Here is a 16,853-nt window from a genome sequence, read left to right on the forward strand (position 1 = left end):
TCGTCTTTGTTCATCTTTTTATGCTGGTGCACATTTAGAAGTTTACATTTTACTGAGGTAATCTCCTTAGTTCCATTCATGGTGACAATGCTGAAAGGGAGATTAGAAATCATTTGACCTTTGTTCTTCCCCACAAAGTCTCTTGCTCATCTGCTCAATTGTCTGGGCTGCAAGACAACCATTATTCTATTGTATAGTATGAGAGGGTTAAGTGCGAGCAGTATGAAAACGTCCTCGTGTCTTCATGAGCCAAATACTGAAAAATAAATGTTATAAATACAACTTAAATGTTATGAATAAGACTTAAATTCCCTGAAGTTATGAAACGAGGCGCAACACGTGGTGTACAATATGTGTCTTCATTGTGCTTCACTTTAACTTAAGACAAGCGGTGTACTACTGAATTTTTCTATGCCAATTTTGACCTCTTGCCTTTGGCAGTATTAAAAATGGGGTGCCTGTAGAGCACGGGTAGAATCAGTCCTCATAACAGTTCTCATTTAACTGGTTCGCGGGAACAAAAACTGAAAAATGAAATACACCTCTGAGAGCACTAAATATTAAAGCGACACGTCTTCTGCTCAGTCATCAAATGCCATGATGCAAGTGACAGCTAATTGTCAGCATTTTTTGTTCTGATAAGCAGCACACATTCTAATGTTTTGCAAACTTGTTGATTAGAGGTATTTGTGTTTAATAATGCATGTGCCTGCACAATAATTGACATTCAGCGGTTTAGTGATGACGTGCAGCCTTTACAATAAAATGTACTCTTGCACGCTGCTGTGACAAGAAAACGTCCCCGCTGTGGGATAAATAAAGTTTTATCTAATCTAATCTATTAGTAGTTTAAGTATCTTTATGGGTGATCGGATTACCTTTCTTCAAAATTAAAATTCGGATTTGGGGTTTAAAGCAGCTCTGCCCCTGGACATTAACAAAACAATAAAGCATATATAATGAGCACATCATTATTAAATACCTCATAAATGAGCGGCGAGGTATTTGCCTAACTGGAATTACTCATCAACACTCTCAAGCATCCTGCATTAACTTCAGCATTTAAAGGCTTTAAAATCAATGCGTTGCAGACGTGTTTCCCAGGGTATTTGTGCTCTTTCTGCATAGTCTGTTATGACTGATTGCTACACTGTCGGTCACCTTAAAACAATTCAGTCAAGAGAGCATTTGCATTGAGTCCAAAAAATAATCCATATGATGCATCATTTTTCCCTATTAGTTTTTGAGGTTTTACAAAACATTTTTAGCATCAGTAGCAGTGGAAAAGAAAAATGTGTTCTGGTAACATGAGCGTGACAATATGCTCAAATCTAGTGAAAAATAGATTGAAACAAACAACTTTCAAATCACCAGTGTTGGGAAAATGACTTCCAAAATGTAATTAGTTGCAGTCATTAGTTACCTTTACAAAAACATAATTGAATTAATAACTGAATTAATCCTTCATAAAACTAGTTACTCGGGAAAATAATTTAGGTAGTACTACTTTTACAAAAACGTTCAATTATGTAAAAGAATTTAGATTTTTGAGCATGTGTTTTGTTGTTTTTGTTTTGGCTCGCCGTAGAATATCATGTGACACATTCCCAAAGCTAATTGGCTGACGCAAGGCGTGGCAAGTCAAAAGTTAGTCCGTGGAGATGTGGAAGCATTTTTTTTTTGCATAAGCAATGTGGCACATTTCACTATTAGTAATGGTAACAGCGTTATAACAATCAACATAGTAATTGAGTAGATTAACCGTTACTGGAAATCTATAATGCTGTTAATAACATCGTTACTTCTAACGCCATTAGTCCCAACGACTGCTAATCACGCAATGTTACTACCACAGTTTACTAGTGTTGGGATGGATTTAATTACCTTGACTAACTGCAGTGCACAACCACAAGTAATGAGAGTTCGAACATCATCACTCCACTTAGTGATGAAAAATACATTGCATGACTACAATAATGGGTCTTCTGTGTCTTGGCCAATTTCTTACAGCATTGTTTATCTGCTGTATCCTTGGTTAGTATTTTGGCATCATCAACTCACTTCTGGCCAACAAGCATCACAAGTCCACTCCAATTAAATAATGGAATAACAGCCCTGAGCCCCCCCCCCCCCCCCCCCAGTTCTCTAAAAAAAACTACATTGCAAGTACGCCATCACTTTAGCATAGGGGAGGAATTGTGCTTCCGACAACAAAATTAATAATGCATGCTATGGTGTTTTGTGGATTGCTCTGGTATTGGTTGTAATCGTAGAAACATCAACGCATTATCTATGGTATGCTACTTATGCAGGGTCGCAGGGAGCTGGAAGTTATCCAGGCAGACGTTGTTTGAGGCTCGACAGGGTCAGCCTGGACAAATCAAGACAGATAACTCGTCCCACTTACATTGTCAGAGTAGCAATTCAGAGTGTTCTACTGCTCCTAATCTCATGTCAGGAGCAAACTAACCCAGATGTCACCTAAATCCCAGCAGACAAACACACTCCCACACACACTTTACACACACACACACACACACACACACAATAACCTGATAATGTCAGTGGCATAGAAACGGCAACTAAGTCAAAGGTGTGACCTCAATTAGAAACATAAGAGGAAATAGTGTGTTATCCAATTTTGTGAAGATATACTGACTGGTGAGTACTTCAGACGGCGTTCCCAAAGCAAATTCCAATTTTTTTGAGTGTGTGAAATGAGACTAACCCACAGCAAACATGTGTTACAACAACTCAAATTGATGATTGAAGAAAGCACCTCATGATGCTCAAAAAGTTTTGTCCAATTCCACAGTTAACACAAAAGATTTGTACAACTTGAACCACACAAACCCTTTTAAATGTCATTCCTTGCTGCACATTAGTTGATCACAAGACAGAGCTGGAGGTCTGTTTCTTACAAGTCTCATAACCAAAAGACAAACAGCATATTAGCAGTTTCGAAGAAAAAGACGTGATCAAATTCCACGGCTGCACACAAACACACACATTTACATTTCCCTGTACAAACAATCAAGTTGTGTCTTATATCTTTGCTGGTACTTTTCGACAGCCCCACTGCCCTGTCACATGCATCCATCTCCGTGGCTTCAAGGCCTGACTTACCGCTCAGTGAGTCCTCAGCTGATTAAACAGTGCCTGGTCCTGGAGGGGGGAAGAAAGCGTCAGGGAGCAGCTGACCAGCAGCCAGCCTCACATCCACACACACCAACTAACTGTTTGCCTACCATTCAGCTGGAGGCAGACGAGGACGAGGAACTTCAACAGCCACTCCCCCACACCACAAGCAGCACCACCAAGTTATCTGATCAGCTGACCTGCTGGCCGGCTGCAGGGATAGATGAATCACTCGGTTAAGGCAACCCGACTACCTTGCTATAGCTGCTGTGGTGGTTAATCTGCTGAATAAATAAGTGGATAAAAGACTGCAACCAAAAAATTGATCAGAATAAATACTATTTTGCAACAAATAACAGGGAATAGCTACTGGAGAGACTAAATTATAACCGAAGCAAAATAACCTTCTGTAGCATGCCGTCTAAAAATCAACTATCAACTATCGTATTTGTCAACTGACATGCCTTGACTTTCGCCATCCTGCTAACTATCTGATTTTTTTTTTTTTTTTTTTTTTTTTTTTACCTACTGAGTTTCAGTAGTGTGAAGTTTTCTGCTTTCACCTCTTCCTTGCTTTCTCCTCTGCATTTGTCTCTTGCTTCTTGTGTCAGACTCTACCACTGCTGTTCTGTGTAATTAGAGGGTGGGGCCAGGAGATGGTAAACTTGATCAAGTTGTACACACGCACGCACGCACACGCACGCACGCACACACACACATAATCATTTGAGGCAATTGCAGCGGAGAACAGCCTCGGGTTATGCAGGTGGAGTAGCAAAGCAGGAAGTGCAAAAGACCTGAAATGTGACTTCAAAAGATAATTTGTGAAAGGAGGAAATACATTCGGTATTTGTTACGCAAGTCAAGTTCCATGTTGCACAAATAACAGCAACAAAAAGTCAATGATAATGTGTTCGGAGCAGACGTTCTCTCATAATTCTACTGAAATTAGTTTGAGAACATTTCTAATGAAACACAACAGTTTTATCATCTAATGAGATTCTATAAACGTTAAAGTTGTTAATTTGCTGTTAATTCATTTAGGACACACGAACCTTTCAATACTCTCTCATCATTGCCGGTGACAATAATGGGTCATGCACAACTACATGTGTTAACTTCAGATCAACATTGCAATTACGTTGTTTATCTTTGTTTTGATCTGACTAGTGGCCACACACTTTCAAAGGGCAGACATCTTGAAGGTAAATCAATTACCCTCATAAAGTTCTTGAATAGATCAGTCACCGCCGAGCTTCTCATTCATGTCAAGGGCTACCGGCTTTATGCACACATCTAAAATAACCACATTTTTGTTATTAGTGATAAAAGTGTGAATGAAGTTTATTTCTGTTTAGAACTAGGGAGTTTTTTGGACACTATAGTATACTGTGTCACCGTGTTGTATGGCTACATAAGCAGGAATGACAACATGGAAAATAATGGATAGTTCACAACATCAATTTTGTTCCACATAGTGTGTTCGAGATGTGCGCTAGGGGCAAGCAGAGACCCAAATGCAAATGGTGGAAATGTGAGAAGTACAAAGAACACACTCAGCATATTTGAGTATTGTACACACTTTCCTTTTGAGACACAAAGTTTGAAAATCGCTATGGATTTTGCCCCAACACAAGGGTGGGAATAGCTGCTGTTAAGTGCCTCCAACTAAAGCAGGGAAACCGTTACAATTCCTCATCTCCCATTAGTCGAATATGAAAAGGGCAACAGGGCCCACAACAATGTGCTACAATTTTCACATCAGACAAACACGGTCCACCTCGAGGATGGCAAGTCACAATTCCCACTGGTACAGAAAAGGTCTTATTAATGTATTGAACAGAGCACAGATGCACATCTAACATGGAAATGAGCTCACAGGAAGGTGTTAAGACCACAAACGCACAGGCACACACAAACATACGCATAAACACGCACGCACAGCAGGCATCAAATTGTGGTTCACTGGTCACCCAACAATAATTGCAGCTATCCCTTTTGACAGCTGAATGAGAATGGTGCGAATGCTATGCAGTCTTTCTGTGTAGAGGGAGTTTACTCTGGTATAGTATGTAGACCTAACCATATTCCACTGCAAAGGTTAACCAAAAAAAGCTATATTTGCCAAAATACACAAAGTATCGACTTTTGATCTCGCCTAGAACTAAAAATTGAAAGAAAGAAAAAAGAAAGGGGGCAGAAAAAAATAAAGATGACACTGTCGTGGACGGTAGCCTTTGTTAAGTGATGCAAAACAACAGTCAGGCATCCTGAGATGACAGAGAGGACCGGCACAAATTTAAAACGTGGAAAGACCATCATGCTGAAGTGGACCGATAAAACAAAACTTGAACTGCAGGATTGTTTGGACAGCACAGACTGAGCTTTTGAGTCTTCAACTGGCACACGTTTGGAGCGAGGTGAAAACTGACTGCTTTATTCCTGTGGTCATGTTGACATGAATATGTTTTTTGTAGATGGTGCAAAGTAACAAGCTGAAATGACATCTATCTGTGCAATGACGTTGATTTGTGTTGCCGGTCCAATCAGGATATTTAAATGTGTGAGTAGATCTATCTGTTGAGGCATGTAAAAATGTTAATTTTGATATTTCCAGGAACCTGAATTCTGACCATAACCCAATAATGATTGCATGCAAACATAGTCACTGTGGAAAAGACTGCAATCACTAAATACAAAAGACTATTCCCCACGCAGACCATTTGTCATCTATCATTAATATTAACAATCATACTCTACATTCGATTTCTATAGCAAAAATAGCCCAGTAGAAAATGGACTCCAACTGCTGAAGAATCATTGCCTGCCACAGGAGCTTTTTGGGGCAGTTCTACACAAACATTGAATCAGTCCTGTGTTAATCGATCACAGTCTGTTTGGGTGCTGCTATAAAGAAGACAAAATCGGACTGCAACGGACAGTTAAGACCGCCGAGAAGATAATTAATACCCCCCTACACACTCTTAAAGATTTGCACACTGAAAGAGCTAAATCAAGGGCAGGTGAAATTCTCTTGGACCTTGGCAACTGTCTTTGTTGCCTTGCTTCGCAGGTCACTCAAAGCTGAAAACAAGTGCCTTGGGGAAAGAGGTAAGGAAGTTGGATAGTATAAGATTGATTGCAGCGGTGGGAAACTTGTGGGAAAACGTGTTCACTGTTCAAGAAGCAAAACCACGTTGAAGAGACACAACACAACAGATGTTCTCCTGTTTGTGAAAAGCCATGCTTTTGCCCAACTCCTTCACGAAAACATTTCAGGACATAGTTGAACTTTTATTTGTGCATTCCAATCAGACAATAGAAGTAGTTTGCAAAGATTGCATCCGTAATGTTGAAATGTTATTACCAGCTGAATCATCGGAACCACTTGTTGACGACAGGCTCTGCTTGTCCAACATAAGAACTGATTGATCATACTATCGACCTCAGCTATCTTGCTTCGGTCATCTAGAGTCAATGAGAAAAGCTGCATAAAATAAGCAAACATGAAAACAGACAAAGTCTGAGAAAATAATTAAACTATAATGATAGCTGGTTAAAATCTCAGCCCAGAAGCCTGGAGTCACAAGACAACAACGGCTTCTCACAAATAAGTGTGTTATGTGTTGAGCCATACGACGGCAATATGTGACTCAAAGAGCACAATGTCCATCGTGCACAATGGGGATCATTGTAGCGCACCTGCTGATGGTCATGTTCTTCACAGACTAAGATGAAGTCAACAAGCCAAGGGCTATGACTAACGCTGATGGAATTACCTAGTGAGTTTAAGCGATGCTGTCGTAAGCAGAGTATTGATTGATTATCGTAGAGAAATACATGAGTGTCCATACTCTTAAAGAAGACTACAACTGTCTGTTTATAGAAAGGAGTTTTAAGGTTTATATTTGACATAAATATCTGAAAAACTGTGAAAGACATCATGAAAACTACGCGTTTCAAGCGATATGCAACACTGACCAACTCTCAGGGATGCCCGTAAAAGCTACGAGCATCATTTGTTTATTATTTATTTATTTATTCATTCATTCATTTTAAAGAGCACAAACTGTGCAAACTATGCATGTGCTACCAACACAAATTCTCATTGAAATCATTCACAGGATGTTGATTGGAGAAAAAAAAAAGAAAGAAAAAAAAATTCACGTGATGACAGTTTAAAACATGTATTAACCGCCTGTCTCCTGTCTGGATGTGTGTCTGCAAGTGTTTGAGTGAAATAGAGAGTTTAAGATAAGGAAGTCATCATAACACTGGGGTGGCAAAACAGGGTCAAGTGTTCGTTATTTACTTCCATTTCATAGCTCTACAATAGATTGAGTTTTATGTCTGTTTTTGTTTATTGGGTCTTATTAGGTATATCTCTTATTTCAAGTTGATGAAATTTGACACACTGTGTACAGCACACATACAGTATAGAGCAGTGGTCCCCAATCCGTGGGCTGCGGACCGGTACCGGTATCCTTTCTTCTTGGTATCAGGCCACGTAGGAAAGAATAAATAACTATCATTATCTCTGTTTTATTGTGTTGTTGAAAAACAACATCCATCCATTTTCTCTGCTGTACACTAAAATTCACAGTCAAATGAGTGGGAACTGAACCCACATGGCCTAATCGAAACATTTGTCACTCAGAAGCAACAAATTCAGTGTGCAAATCATTATGCCTATCCATTTTCAAGACAAAAAAGAAGTATTTCAAGTGAAAAATGTGTTAGTATTATCTGTACACTATTAAATGTTTAGGGGAGTGCATTTTTTATTACTGTCTATTATGGCTTTGGGGTAATAGAATGTATAAAGTTATTAGAAAAGATGGATAGACTGGTTTATTATTTAACTTTGGCCACTTAGTGGTAAGAGCATTTAATTGTTCTACACGTCACAATACATCACTGGCAAACATAGCTGAACAAATACATTCATAAATTAACAGTTTTCTAACCATCAATCTTTATTTTTTTATACTGTAGTTGATCATTGTTCCAAGTGTATTGCCCATAACTGGTGGTAAACGATAGTCCACAAGTAGCTGATGTTTCCGTGGTTCCAGCTTGTTGCTCACTCAACTAGATCTTCAAATGTGTGCAAAATATTTCTGTCGACTAGACTGGAAAAAAAGAAACCGTGGGCAAATGGAAATTAGGTGCATGTTGATCTAAAAGTTGTGTTGCGTAACGTCATATATTATGGATTCCTCCTCCAAAGCATGCACATATGATAATTGGCTAGAAAGCATGTTGTTGGCAGCTATGTACTAATCTCAATGTAGTGGAGAGAAAATTTCTTTTTGTCTTTCAAGTGTGTGAAGTGTGTGTGTGTGTGTGTGTGTGTGTGTGTGTGGGGGGGGGGGGGCTCATGTTGAATGTGCAGGACAAAGGAGGGACAAAAAATGGAGAATAATAAATACGAAACAGATTTTGTCACAATGTTGAAACACGCTGCTGTTGTGTGTGTGCGTGTATGCAGCGCAAAGGATAATAAGCTTGATAAAAGTACCATATTTTCCAGACTATAAGGTGCACCTAAAAACCTCAAATTTTCTCAAACGCCGACAGTGTGCTTTATAGTCCGATGCGCCTTATATGTGGAGCAAATTCCGGCCCGTGGGCCGCATTTGGCCCGCGTCTAAATTTAAACTGGCCCAAAGCATTGTGTCATAAAGTCAATCATAAGTGGCCCGCTGAAGACTATGAATCATGAATCAAAAAGACTATGGATCATTGAAGTTAAGTTAAAGCCCCAATGATCATCACACATATATCTGGGCGCGGTGAAATTTGTCCTCTGCATTTAACCCATCCCTGTGTGATTTTTGATCCATCCGCTGGGGGAGAGGGGAGCAGTGAGCAGCAGCGGTGCCGTGCTCGGGTATCATTTGGTGATCTAACCCCCCAATTCCAACCCTTAATGCTGAGTGCCAAGCAGGGAGGCAATGGGTCCTATTTTTATAGTCTTTGGTATGACCCACAACCTTCCAGTCTTAGGGCGGACACTCTACCACTAAGCCACTGAGCTAGTGGGCAGCTAATTTACATTTGCCCATGGTAATTATTTTGTGATTATAAAGTCATTTGTTGCGTCTGAAGTTGAAATAAAAAAGATAAAATGGAGAATGATTTGATTTGGATTAAAAATCTGACATGATGCAATCTGGCCTGTTTACTGCAGTCACAAACACCAATATCACCCTTCTTATTCATACAACAATAACAACAATAAAACAAACTTAGTACATCTAATAAAAAATGTATTCAACTTTCATAAAATTGTTAACTTATTATTTTAATCTTTAACTTTTAAAGTTTACTTATCTGACTGGTTTGTTTTGTACTTATTAAAGTAAGCTTTACGTGGTTATTTTGTGTGTTGTGTGATATTAACATTATTGATATATTGTTTTCACTATTTCAGGTTATTATATTGTGATTGCATTAATGGTGCGACTTATAGTCCGGTGTACCTTATATATGGACAACATTTTTAAATGGGCCATTTATTGAAGGTGCACCTTATAGTCCGGTGTGCTTTATAGTCCGGAAAATACGGTATACATTTGACATGACCATCAGAATCAAATTATATAATCCCACAAATCAAATGAACAATTAAAAAAAAAAGAATAGAAGATTATAAACATTCTTGGGGTAATAGTAGTTAGTAGTACTAGTTGCAGGTAGTTGCTGCACATTCGGTAACTCTGTAGAATTCAATAGGGTAAATGATTAAGCTGCATGTGTGGATGTGTAAAAAGCAACTGACAGTGGGCCATTTTCCAGCACTTTGCATTTACAGGGGCAGCTTTGAAATAAATAAACACTTTTTAGTGTGGTTTTTTTTCTTTCTTCCTTTTTTAGCCATTTATATAATCTTCGACTGGCTAAAAGACAACCGTCAAAATGTCTACCTCCACGAGAGGTAAGAATTCTGTGCTCTGAAATTAGTTTTTAGCAAACAAAGGTTAAACTACAGACTGAAAACTAATTCAAGATAATTACTGTGTATGCCGAGAATGCAGCTATTTGAAAATGACACATTTAAAATATTTGGACTAATCTCGATGATCACTGTGGTCTTAGACATTTTGAGATGTCTTAAATGTAGACAATTCATTTGGTTGTTGTATTCTTTGTATTCAAATCAAAACATTTAAGTGGGTCGTCGTTTTTGTCTGTAACTGATACTATCATACCCAAATTATATTGGTGTGAAATATTCAAATTATTTCACATTCAATTTGAACATATTGTTGTTATGAGTCAAGAATAGAATAATTGAATAGACATGTTTGTCCACAGCAACAACATTTGGAATAGGTCAAGAAGAATAAACTAATTGAAAAGACATGTTTGTCCACAGCATTGGGAATAGGTCACGTCAATATTTTAAGAATCGATTATTCCATCGATTAGGTAATGGAATAATCTGATCTAGTTTGATTTATATCAAAAATAAATTTCCCCTGATTATTGTTCATTAAACTCTTTACATTACTTAGTGAATACAAAAACAGATATGTGGTCACTGTTTTCAAAATTAAAAGCAGACGCTTGCAAATATCTTATATTGATTTAACACAAAAGATAAATCTGTCTGTTTTTACTTTTTTGATGATTTTTTGTCGACGAATCGGTTAACTTTGACAACTCTACGTGAATATGCTCATTGAGATGGCTGCAGTTTGCAATTGGTTTGCTTCTGAGATGTGACAGTCGCAAATATAGACAAATAGCACATTTGTCTTCTTCCTTTGAGAGTTCCTATGCAAGTGCAGTAGGAGTAAAGGCAGTAGCATCGTGACCAAGAACTCTCTGCACTTGTAAAACAACTCCACACCTCTACTTCTCCTCCTCCGCCTCCACCTCCTCCTCATTTTGTATCCTTTCTTCACCTTTTCTTTCTTTCTTTCTTTCCTTCTTTCCTTCCTTCTTTCTTTCTTTCTTTGTAATTTTGTCTCTGTCACCAGGCAACTAGCGTTTTCTCCTGCTTTCCCTCTCCTCTTTGCTACTCACTTTTCTTTTACATTACTCCATGCGTTTTTTTGACAGACACACTAAAACACAAACACACCCACACATTTTTCTCCTGCACATCAAGCTTTATCGCATGAGTGCTTTCTCAATGAGTGAACTCTATATTGTATTGCAAGACTAATGAATGGACTGGAAATACTGTATGTTTTTTATTTTCTCTGTTGTGCGGCCTGCCACGGCCTGGTCCAAGGTGGCCGGGTCTGGTGGTCAGGGACCACTGAGCTAAATAAAGTATTCCAACATGACTGGCAGGTGTGCTTTGCCACCAAAGAGCTGGTGTAGCAGAATCTGTCGCGTACAGTCTGTCCTACCCTTGGCTGGAATTCCGCAGTACAACAGCATAACCGTTGGTCTATGCCTAGTGTCCACTGTGTAACTCGACAACATTTGTCTATTGTGAAGGAGAGGCATTTGTGTGTGTGTTTGGGGGGGGGGAATGGGGGGTTATTTGCATAATTTTTTTGGGGGGGTGAAATGAGTCCTCAATTAATTTGAGTATCCCAATTAAGAAAAAAATTGTAGAAAAAAAAAAGGTTGTAATTGGTGCCCAACGTCAGGGAGAAAAATCAAGTGAATCACAGTGAAAATTATTAATGTTATGTATGATGGTAAAAAAGTAATCTTTATGGAACCCCCATCAATAAAAAAGTGAGTATTACTATTAGCATAAATGTCCATTTTTAAAGAATAATCAGGCAATTTTGGCATCAAGTACTGTCCCATGTGGAACAGACACTCAGCTAAATATTTACAGCGTATTTTCTTGTTTATTATCATCAGGAAACGACAAACAGATTATGGTTTAATTTAAAGCACAGAAAATTATCAATTTTTTTTTTTTCTTCATTTTAGTGTATCCCCACAGTCTTTCGCCTCCTGACTTAAAGAATTGCGGCATCATTAACCTGCAAAAGGATACTCCAGCGATACTGAGAGAAATCAAAGGAGCATATAAATCTTATAAATCTTAGCATCTAATAAATAGTTGACCAGCTGTGCTCTGGCAAACTAATGTACAAAAAAAAAATAACCTCAAAAAGAAGTTGCAATCGTTAATCAGACCTGTTACTTTCAACATAAAACTCAAAGGTGGGGACAAACGGTTCGATACTGCAGTACGGTACGCTCAGAAAGCAGAAAAGTGTTGTACAGACAACATGCATTAGTCATTAAAACAGCACCACTTGATAAGGAGTGACGCTCTATGACAAGGTGTAAGCATCGTGCTTTATGACTGACGGTAAAAGTGGCAGTTCTGAGGAGGAAAATATGCTTCCAAGCAAGCTCCACTATTGATCTTTAGGTATTTTCACATCCCTGAAAATCCCAAGATTTATTTATTTATTTCCTGCTCTTTCTGCCAAGCTTTCTATTGGTCAATTACTATTTAGTTGTAATTGTATTATATTCTAATCAAAAGATGTGTCCCAACACGTGTCCCAGCTCAGTGGCCTAGTAGTAATGTCCGCCCTGAGACTGGAAGGTTGTGGGTTCAAACCCCGGCCGGGTCATACCAAAGACTATAAAAATTGGACCCCTTGCCTCCCTGCTTGGCACTCAGCATTAAGGGTTGGAATTGGGGGGTTAGATCACCAAATGATTCCCGAGCGCGGCACCGCTGCTGCTCGCTGCTCCCCTCTCCCCCAGGGGATGGATCAAAATCACATGGGGATGGGTTAAATGCAGAGGACAAATTTCACCACACCCAGATGTGTGTGTGAGACGATGATCATTGGGACTTTAACTTTAACTTAACTTAACACAGGAGGCAAAGACTTGAGGAAGAATCAAATTAGTCAGAAATAATTGCCATGCTTCCTGTATTGCTGGGTGGTGCTAGAGTAGCGCATCCTTTATGGCTTGAGGCAACTTTTTAATGTTTATGGGTCTCAGCTACACATCAGCAAGGCAGGAGATCTGTGACAATGGAAACACACAGCTGTGCTCTTACAGTCAGCCTCAAACAGCACTTGGTACACTGCAAAAGCAGAACCACACGTCACCCAAAGAGCTCAAAACACTACAAACTGAAAAAGCTAAATCAAAAAATAATAAAACTAGTGACATTGAAACAATTCAAACCAATTAAGAGTGAGAAAGGTTTGTGGTGAGTTTTTAAGAACAAAAATTACCCCTGACCAATGCCGTTTGTTGTGCTTGCGGCTGTCTGATTCAATTGTATCCTGAAAATATTGGGCATGATTCAAAACTCCAGGAAAAGCGGTGTATCGCATGACCAAGCGAGGTGGCGCAAACCCCCCACGAAACCTTTAGCGCTCCAGACCCACTATAGAAGATGAATGAATGATTGTGGGAAAGAGTGACTGATTTTTCTTTTTTTTTTTATAAACTAATAACGAGTACATTGTTTAATCATGGACTCCCAAATTAAGCTTAAGTCAAACGGAATTTCGGCTTTTGCCATAGTGAAACGCCACACGCATGGCCGTAAACAGAATGCGCAATTTGTTAGGAGTGAAAATGCAAGCAAGCATCCATGATTTGGGCTATCATTTCATTTTGGCAGGTCTAGCTGCTCTGCCATGTTAGAGTGGAACCTCAAGTTATGAACTTTATTTTTATGAACAGGTTTGCAACCCGAAACATTCATGAATCGAGGTAACATTTCCCATTGTGATGAATACAAATACAATTAATTCATCCCGACCCCAAAACTAAGTAACAAGTGTTAAAAAAAACATTTATTCATCGCTCATTAACTTTAACTAGAAAGCGGGTAAAGGGGAAAACAGTTGGAACAGTATGGACAATGCATAAAGTATGTTTTATGACAATTAGGATAGTCAGTAGCGCAACTACATTTCCCAAATATCTTTATTTTCTTAGTGACCTCACACACAGAAAAGCACCGTAATTTCCGTACTATTAACCGCACCTGAATATAAACCGCACTGGCTAAAATTAGGGGAACGTCGTGTTTTGTTCCTATGAAAGATGCACTGGACTATAAACCACGTGTGTTTTGAATAAAATGTCCTCATTTCTTCACCAAAACAAATCCTTTGTAAATTTCATACAGATCATGAAAAATCCATCGATAAGCTGCAGGGTTCGAAGCTTGTGCAAAATGTAGCGTAGCGGCTTATCATCTGGAAATTACGGTATATGCTTACTGTTCTTATAGTGAGAAGTGTATGCGAGATGACCATCGCACCACACCACAACTGATCTTATCAGTTCTCAACAAGTCAAAGTCCTGGTGTAGGGTTCTGCCAAAGTTTTCTGAAGAGAGTATTGTGAAATGACGCAACGCAGGAAAATTCTAGATGATATCACTCCCAGTGTTGTGTGAAAAATGTAAACGTCACAGTCAAGACTATATAGAAAGGAGCGCATGTGAAGTCGAGTGGTTTCAAATCGATTATCCCCCACAATGCACTGCAGCGCACAACATCCAGTTGAGAAGGTAAAGGTTAAGTCAGTTCAGTATTGGAAATAAAAATTTAATAGTGACAAGTTGTATTTCCTATTAAAATCAGGTACTACTGTTTGTATGCCACTGTACTTCAACGTTTAATATTTGAAATGCTTCGTAAAAGATTGTTAGTAATAGGGCTTTTGAATGTGTCCTTTTCTTTTTGTTAAAACAAAAAAAATCACTACACCACAAATGATCACAATCTATATCATTCTTTAAATGCTGTTGATGTTGTACAAAGGTAAATTTTACACAAGCTGCCTAAACTTTCAGCTTGTTTTTTTATCTCGTTTACCCCAAAACAAATTGAACTGCAAAGACAATGAGCTCTGACATCATGTCAAGACAAACATTGTTTTTTTTGTTTGTTTTTTTTAAGCACCTTGGTTTGTTGCATGTGCCAAAAAAAAAAAAAAAAAAAAAAAACTGGCTTTGAGATGCTGCAGAGCCGCTGTTCGACTCCACAGCTGAGCCCCTGTCAGCCCCTACGCCTGCCGGGCGGCCGGGTTATGACTCATAGCCCGCCGCCTGGCTTCCACTGATGCTCGAAGCCACAAGTAACGCGGAAACGCTCCAGTAAACAACCCCCCGTCAACGAGGCAGCTATACCGGGCGTGTGAGTCGCTGCTAGCGGATGTTCTTACCTTTGACGTGCGAGAAACAAACTCAGATCTTCCTTGCAGGTGTCTGCTGCTTTCTGGCCAGTTCGTCTCCTCTCCCTCCTCCAAAACGTCGCATCGCTCCCACGGTCTTTCTGGAGGGGGAATTCCGTGCACTGATCAGCCGAGGTGCACAGAAGTCGCTTTAAGTGTCAAGCGAGAGCGCACTAACAAGTGGACCTCAGAATTATGGAGGAAGCTCGGTTTTCCTGGTGTGTAGGGTTGACGTTGTTGACGCATTCAGGAACACCACGGAAACTCGAAAGTTTCACATAGAGATGTGTTTTGGTAACGTGAAAAATATATATATTTTAAAAAGTCTTGGTACATGGTAGTATTTTATTCTCTTTGAAAGAAGAAATATCTTGAATAAAAGATTTGGTTCATGGATGTATAAGTGAAATCAAATCAGTTCAAATTTACTAACTATGAAGATCATCATCATCGTTACTATATTTTGTACGTGTTGTTATTATTATTATTATTATTATTATTATTAAAAAATAATAATGATAACAATAATGTCATCATGTAATACTTTTTGTATGTGTATCGATTGTAAAGCATGTTTTAGGGACATGTTTTTATAGAAAGTACAACTGTATAAATTGTAGGAAATGTATCTGAATGCATAAAGAAAATTAGTCAAAATCTGAAATAGAACAGAGTGTTCACGTAAAACTGCCTGAAATGAAAAAAATGAATCTTTATATTGTCATGTTTGTGTGTATATTGGACAGACCTTTACAAGCTCTGGCGTTGATTATCCTGAATGCTCACTTTTAATCGATCACATGAAGTATGCATGCTTGTGTTGCTCTAACAGTACTGTAAGGATTTTCATATATGTTTATCAAATGACATTTGTACATCAACAAACAAATACATTGTCTTTTAATGTTAACAAACAATATTTTCTTCATGTTCTCGCTACTGATTGCTCCTCATTTAATATGTTATCTTTAATTGTATCAGTTGCATTCCAGTTGTCATGGATACCACATCATGCATGATGTGCCCAAGCAGAGCTCTACTAAGCCACATCGCAAGTGTGTGCAGGCACATGTGACAAACGTGTTTGACCGAATTCACCTTTGAATGTGTGCCTCTGTGTTCCTCTGTGTGCTGATCCCAAGCCATGGTTAAAATATGACTGACCTGTTGCCGTGGAGACATGAAAACTGTTGACACTGTTCTATTTTAATATAGAAAGAATTATGCCATTGTTTACGTCACCTTGTAGTGCATACTCATTTAATATTCACATAAAGTGTAATATTTTTACACATGTTCCTGTTTTATAGTGTAAGAAGGGTCTCCTGCACCTGGTCTGATCACCTATCAATTACAGGGCACACACAGACACATAATGCCATGAAAAAGCATTTGCCCTCTTTCAAATTCTTTTTTCCGGCATAATTTCATCATATAGTTGGATTTTTTATTTATTTTTTATTTTTTTTTGTGGGGGTGGAACAACGGAAATGTATTTCAGGTCATTTTAATGTAAAGTATTAATTTGAAAATTGAATAAATTCAAGTTGCAATACCACTCATATTCA

At 38.6% G+C, this 16,853-nt stretch overlaps 1 protein-coding gene and 1 long non-coding RNA gene across 6 annotated transcripts in view; one reads left to right on the forward strand and one right to left on the reverse strand.

Annotated features, from left to right (window-relative positions):
- The window catches only part of rab27b (RAB27B, member RAS oncogene family), a 28,091-nt gene that overhangs the window by 10,902 nt on the left and 336 nt on the right, over positions 1–16,853 (reverse strand). Inside the window, exons 1-5 of one of the 5 annotated variants that reach the window (XM_088392377.1) lie at positions 16,034–16,178; positions 15,277–15,386; positions 3,668–3,766; positions 3,249–3,349; positions 3,127–3,165 (exon numbers count right to left, since the gene is read on the reverse strand). Coding sequence is in view for 1 of the 5 variants with exons in the window: in XM_088392373.1 (XP_088248499.1) it covers positions 15,277–15,386 (110 nt within the window). In the remaining 4 variants the exon portion in view is untranslated. Of the gene's footprint in view, positions 1–3,126; positions 3,166–3,248; positions 3,350–3,663; positions 3,767–15,276; positions 15,528–16,033; positions 16,179–16,853 lie in introns of those variants that run through there. The other 4 variants (XM_088392375.1, XM_088392374.1, XM_088392376.1 and 1 more) reach the window with 4 other exon arrangements.
- On the forward strand, positions 14,536–16,843 carry LOC148389923 (uncharacterized). Its single transcript, XR_015861791.1, has 3 exons — positions 14,536–14,620; positions 15,012–15,248; positions 15,316–16,843. It is a non-coding gene; the product is annotated as an uncharacterized LOC148389923 (long non-coding RNA).

Source organism: Syngnathus floridae, chromosome 12 (genome assembly GCF_059516105.1).
Source record: "Syngnathus floridae isolate MCC-2025c chromosome 12, RoL_Sflo_1.0, whole genome shotgun sequence".
In the NCBI taxonomy this organism is placed as follows: domain Eukaryota; kingdom Metazoa; phylum Chordata; class Actinopteri; order Syngnathiformes; family Syngnathidae; genus Syngnathus; species Syngnathus floridae.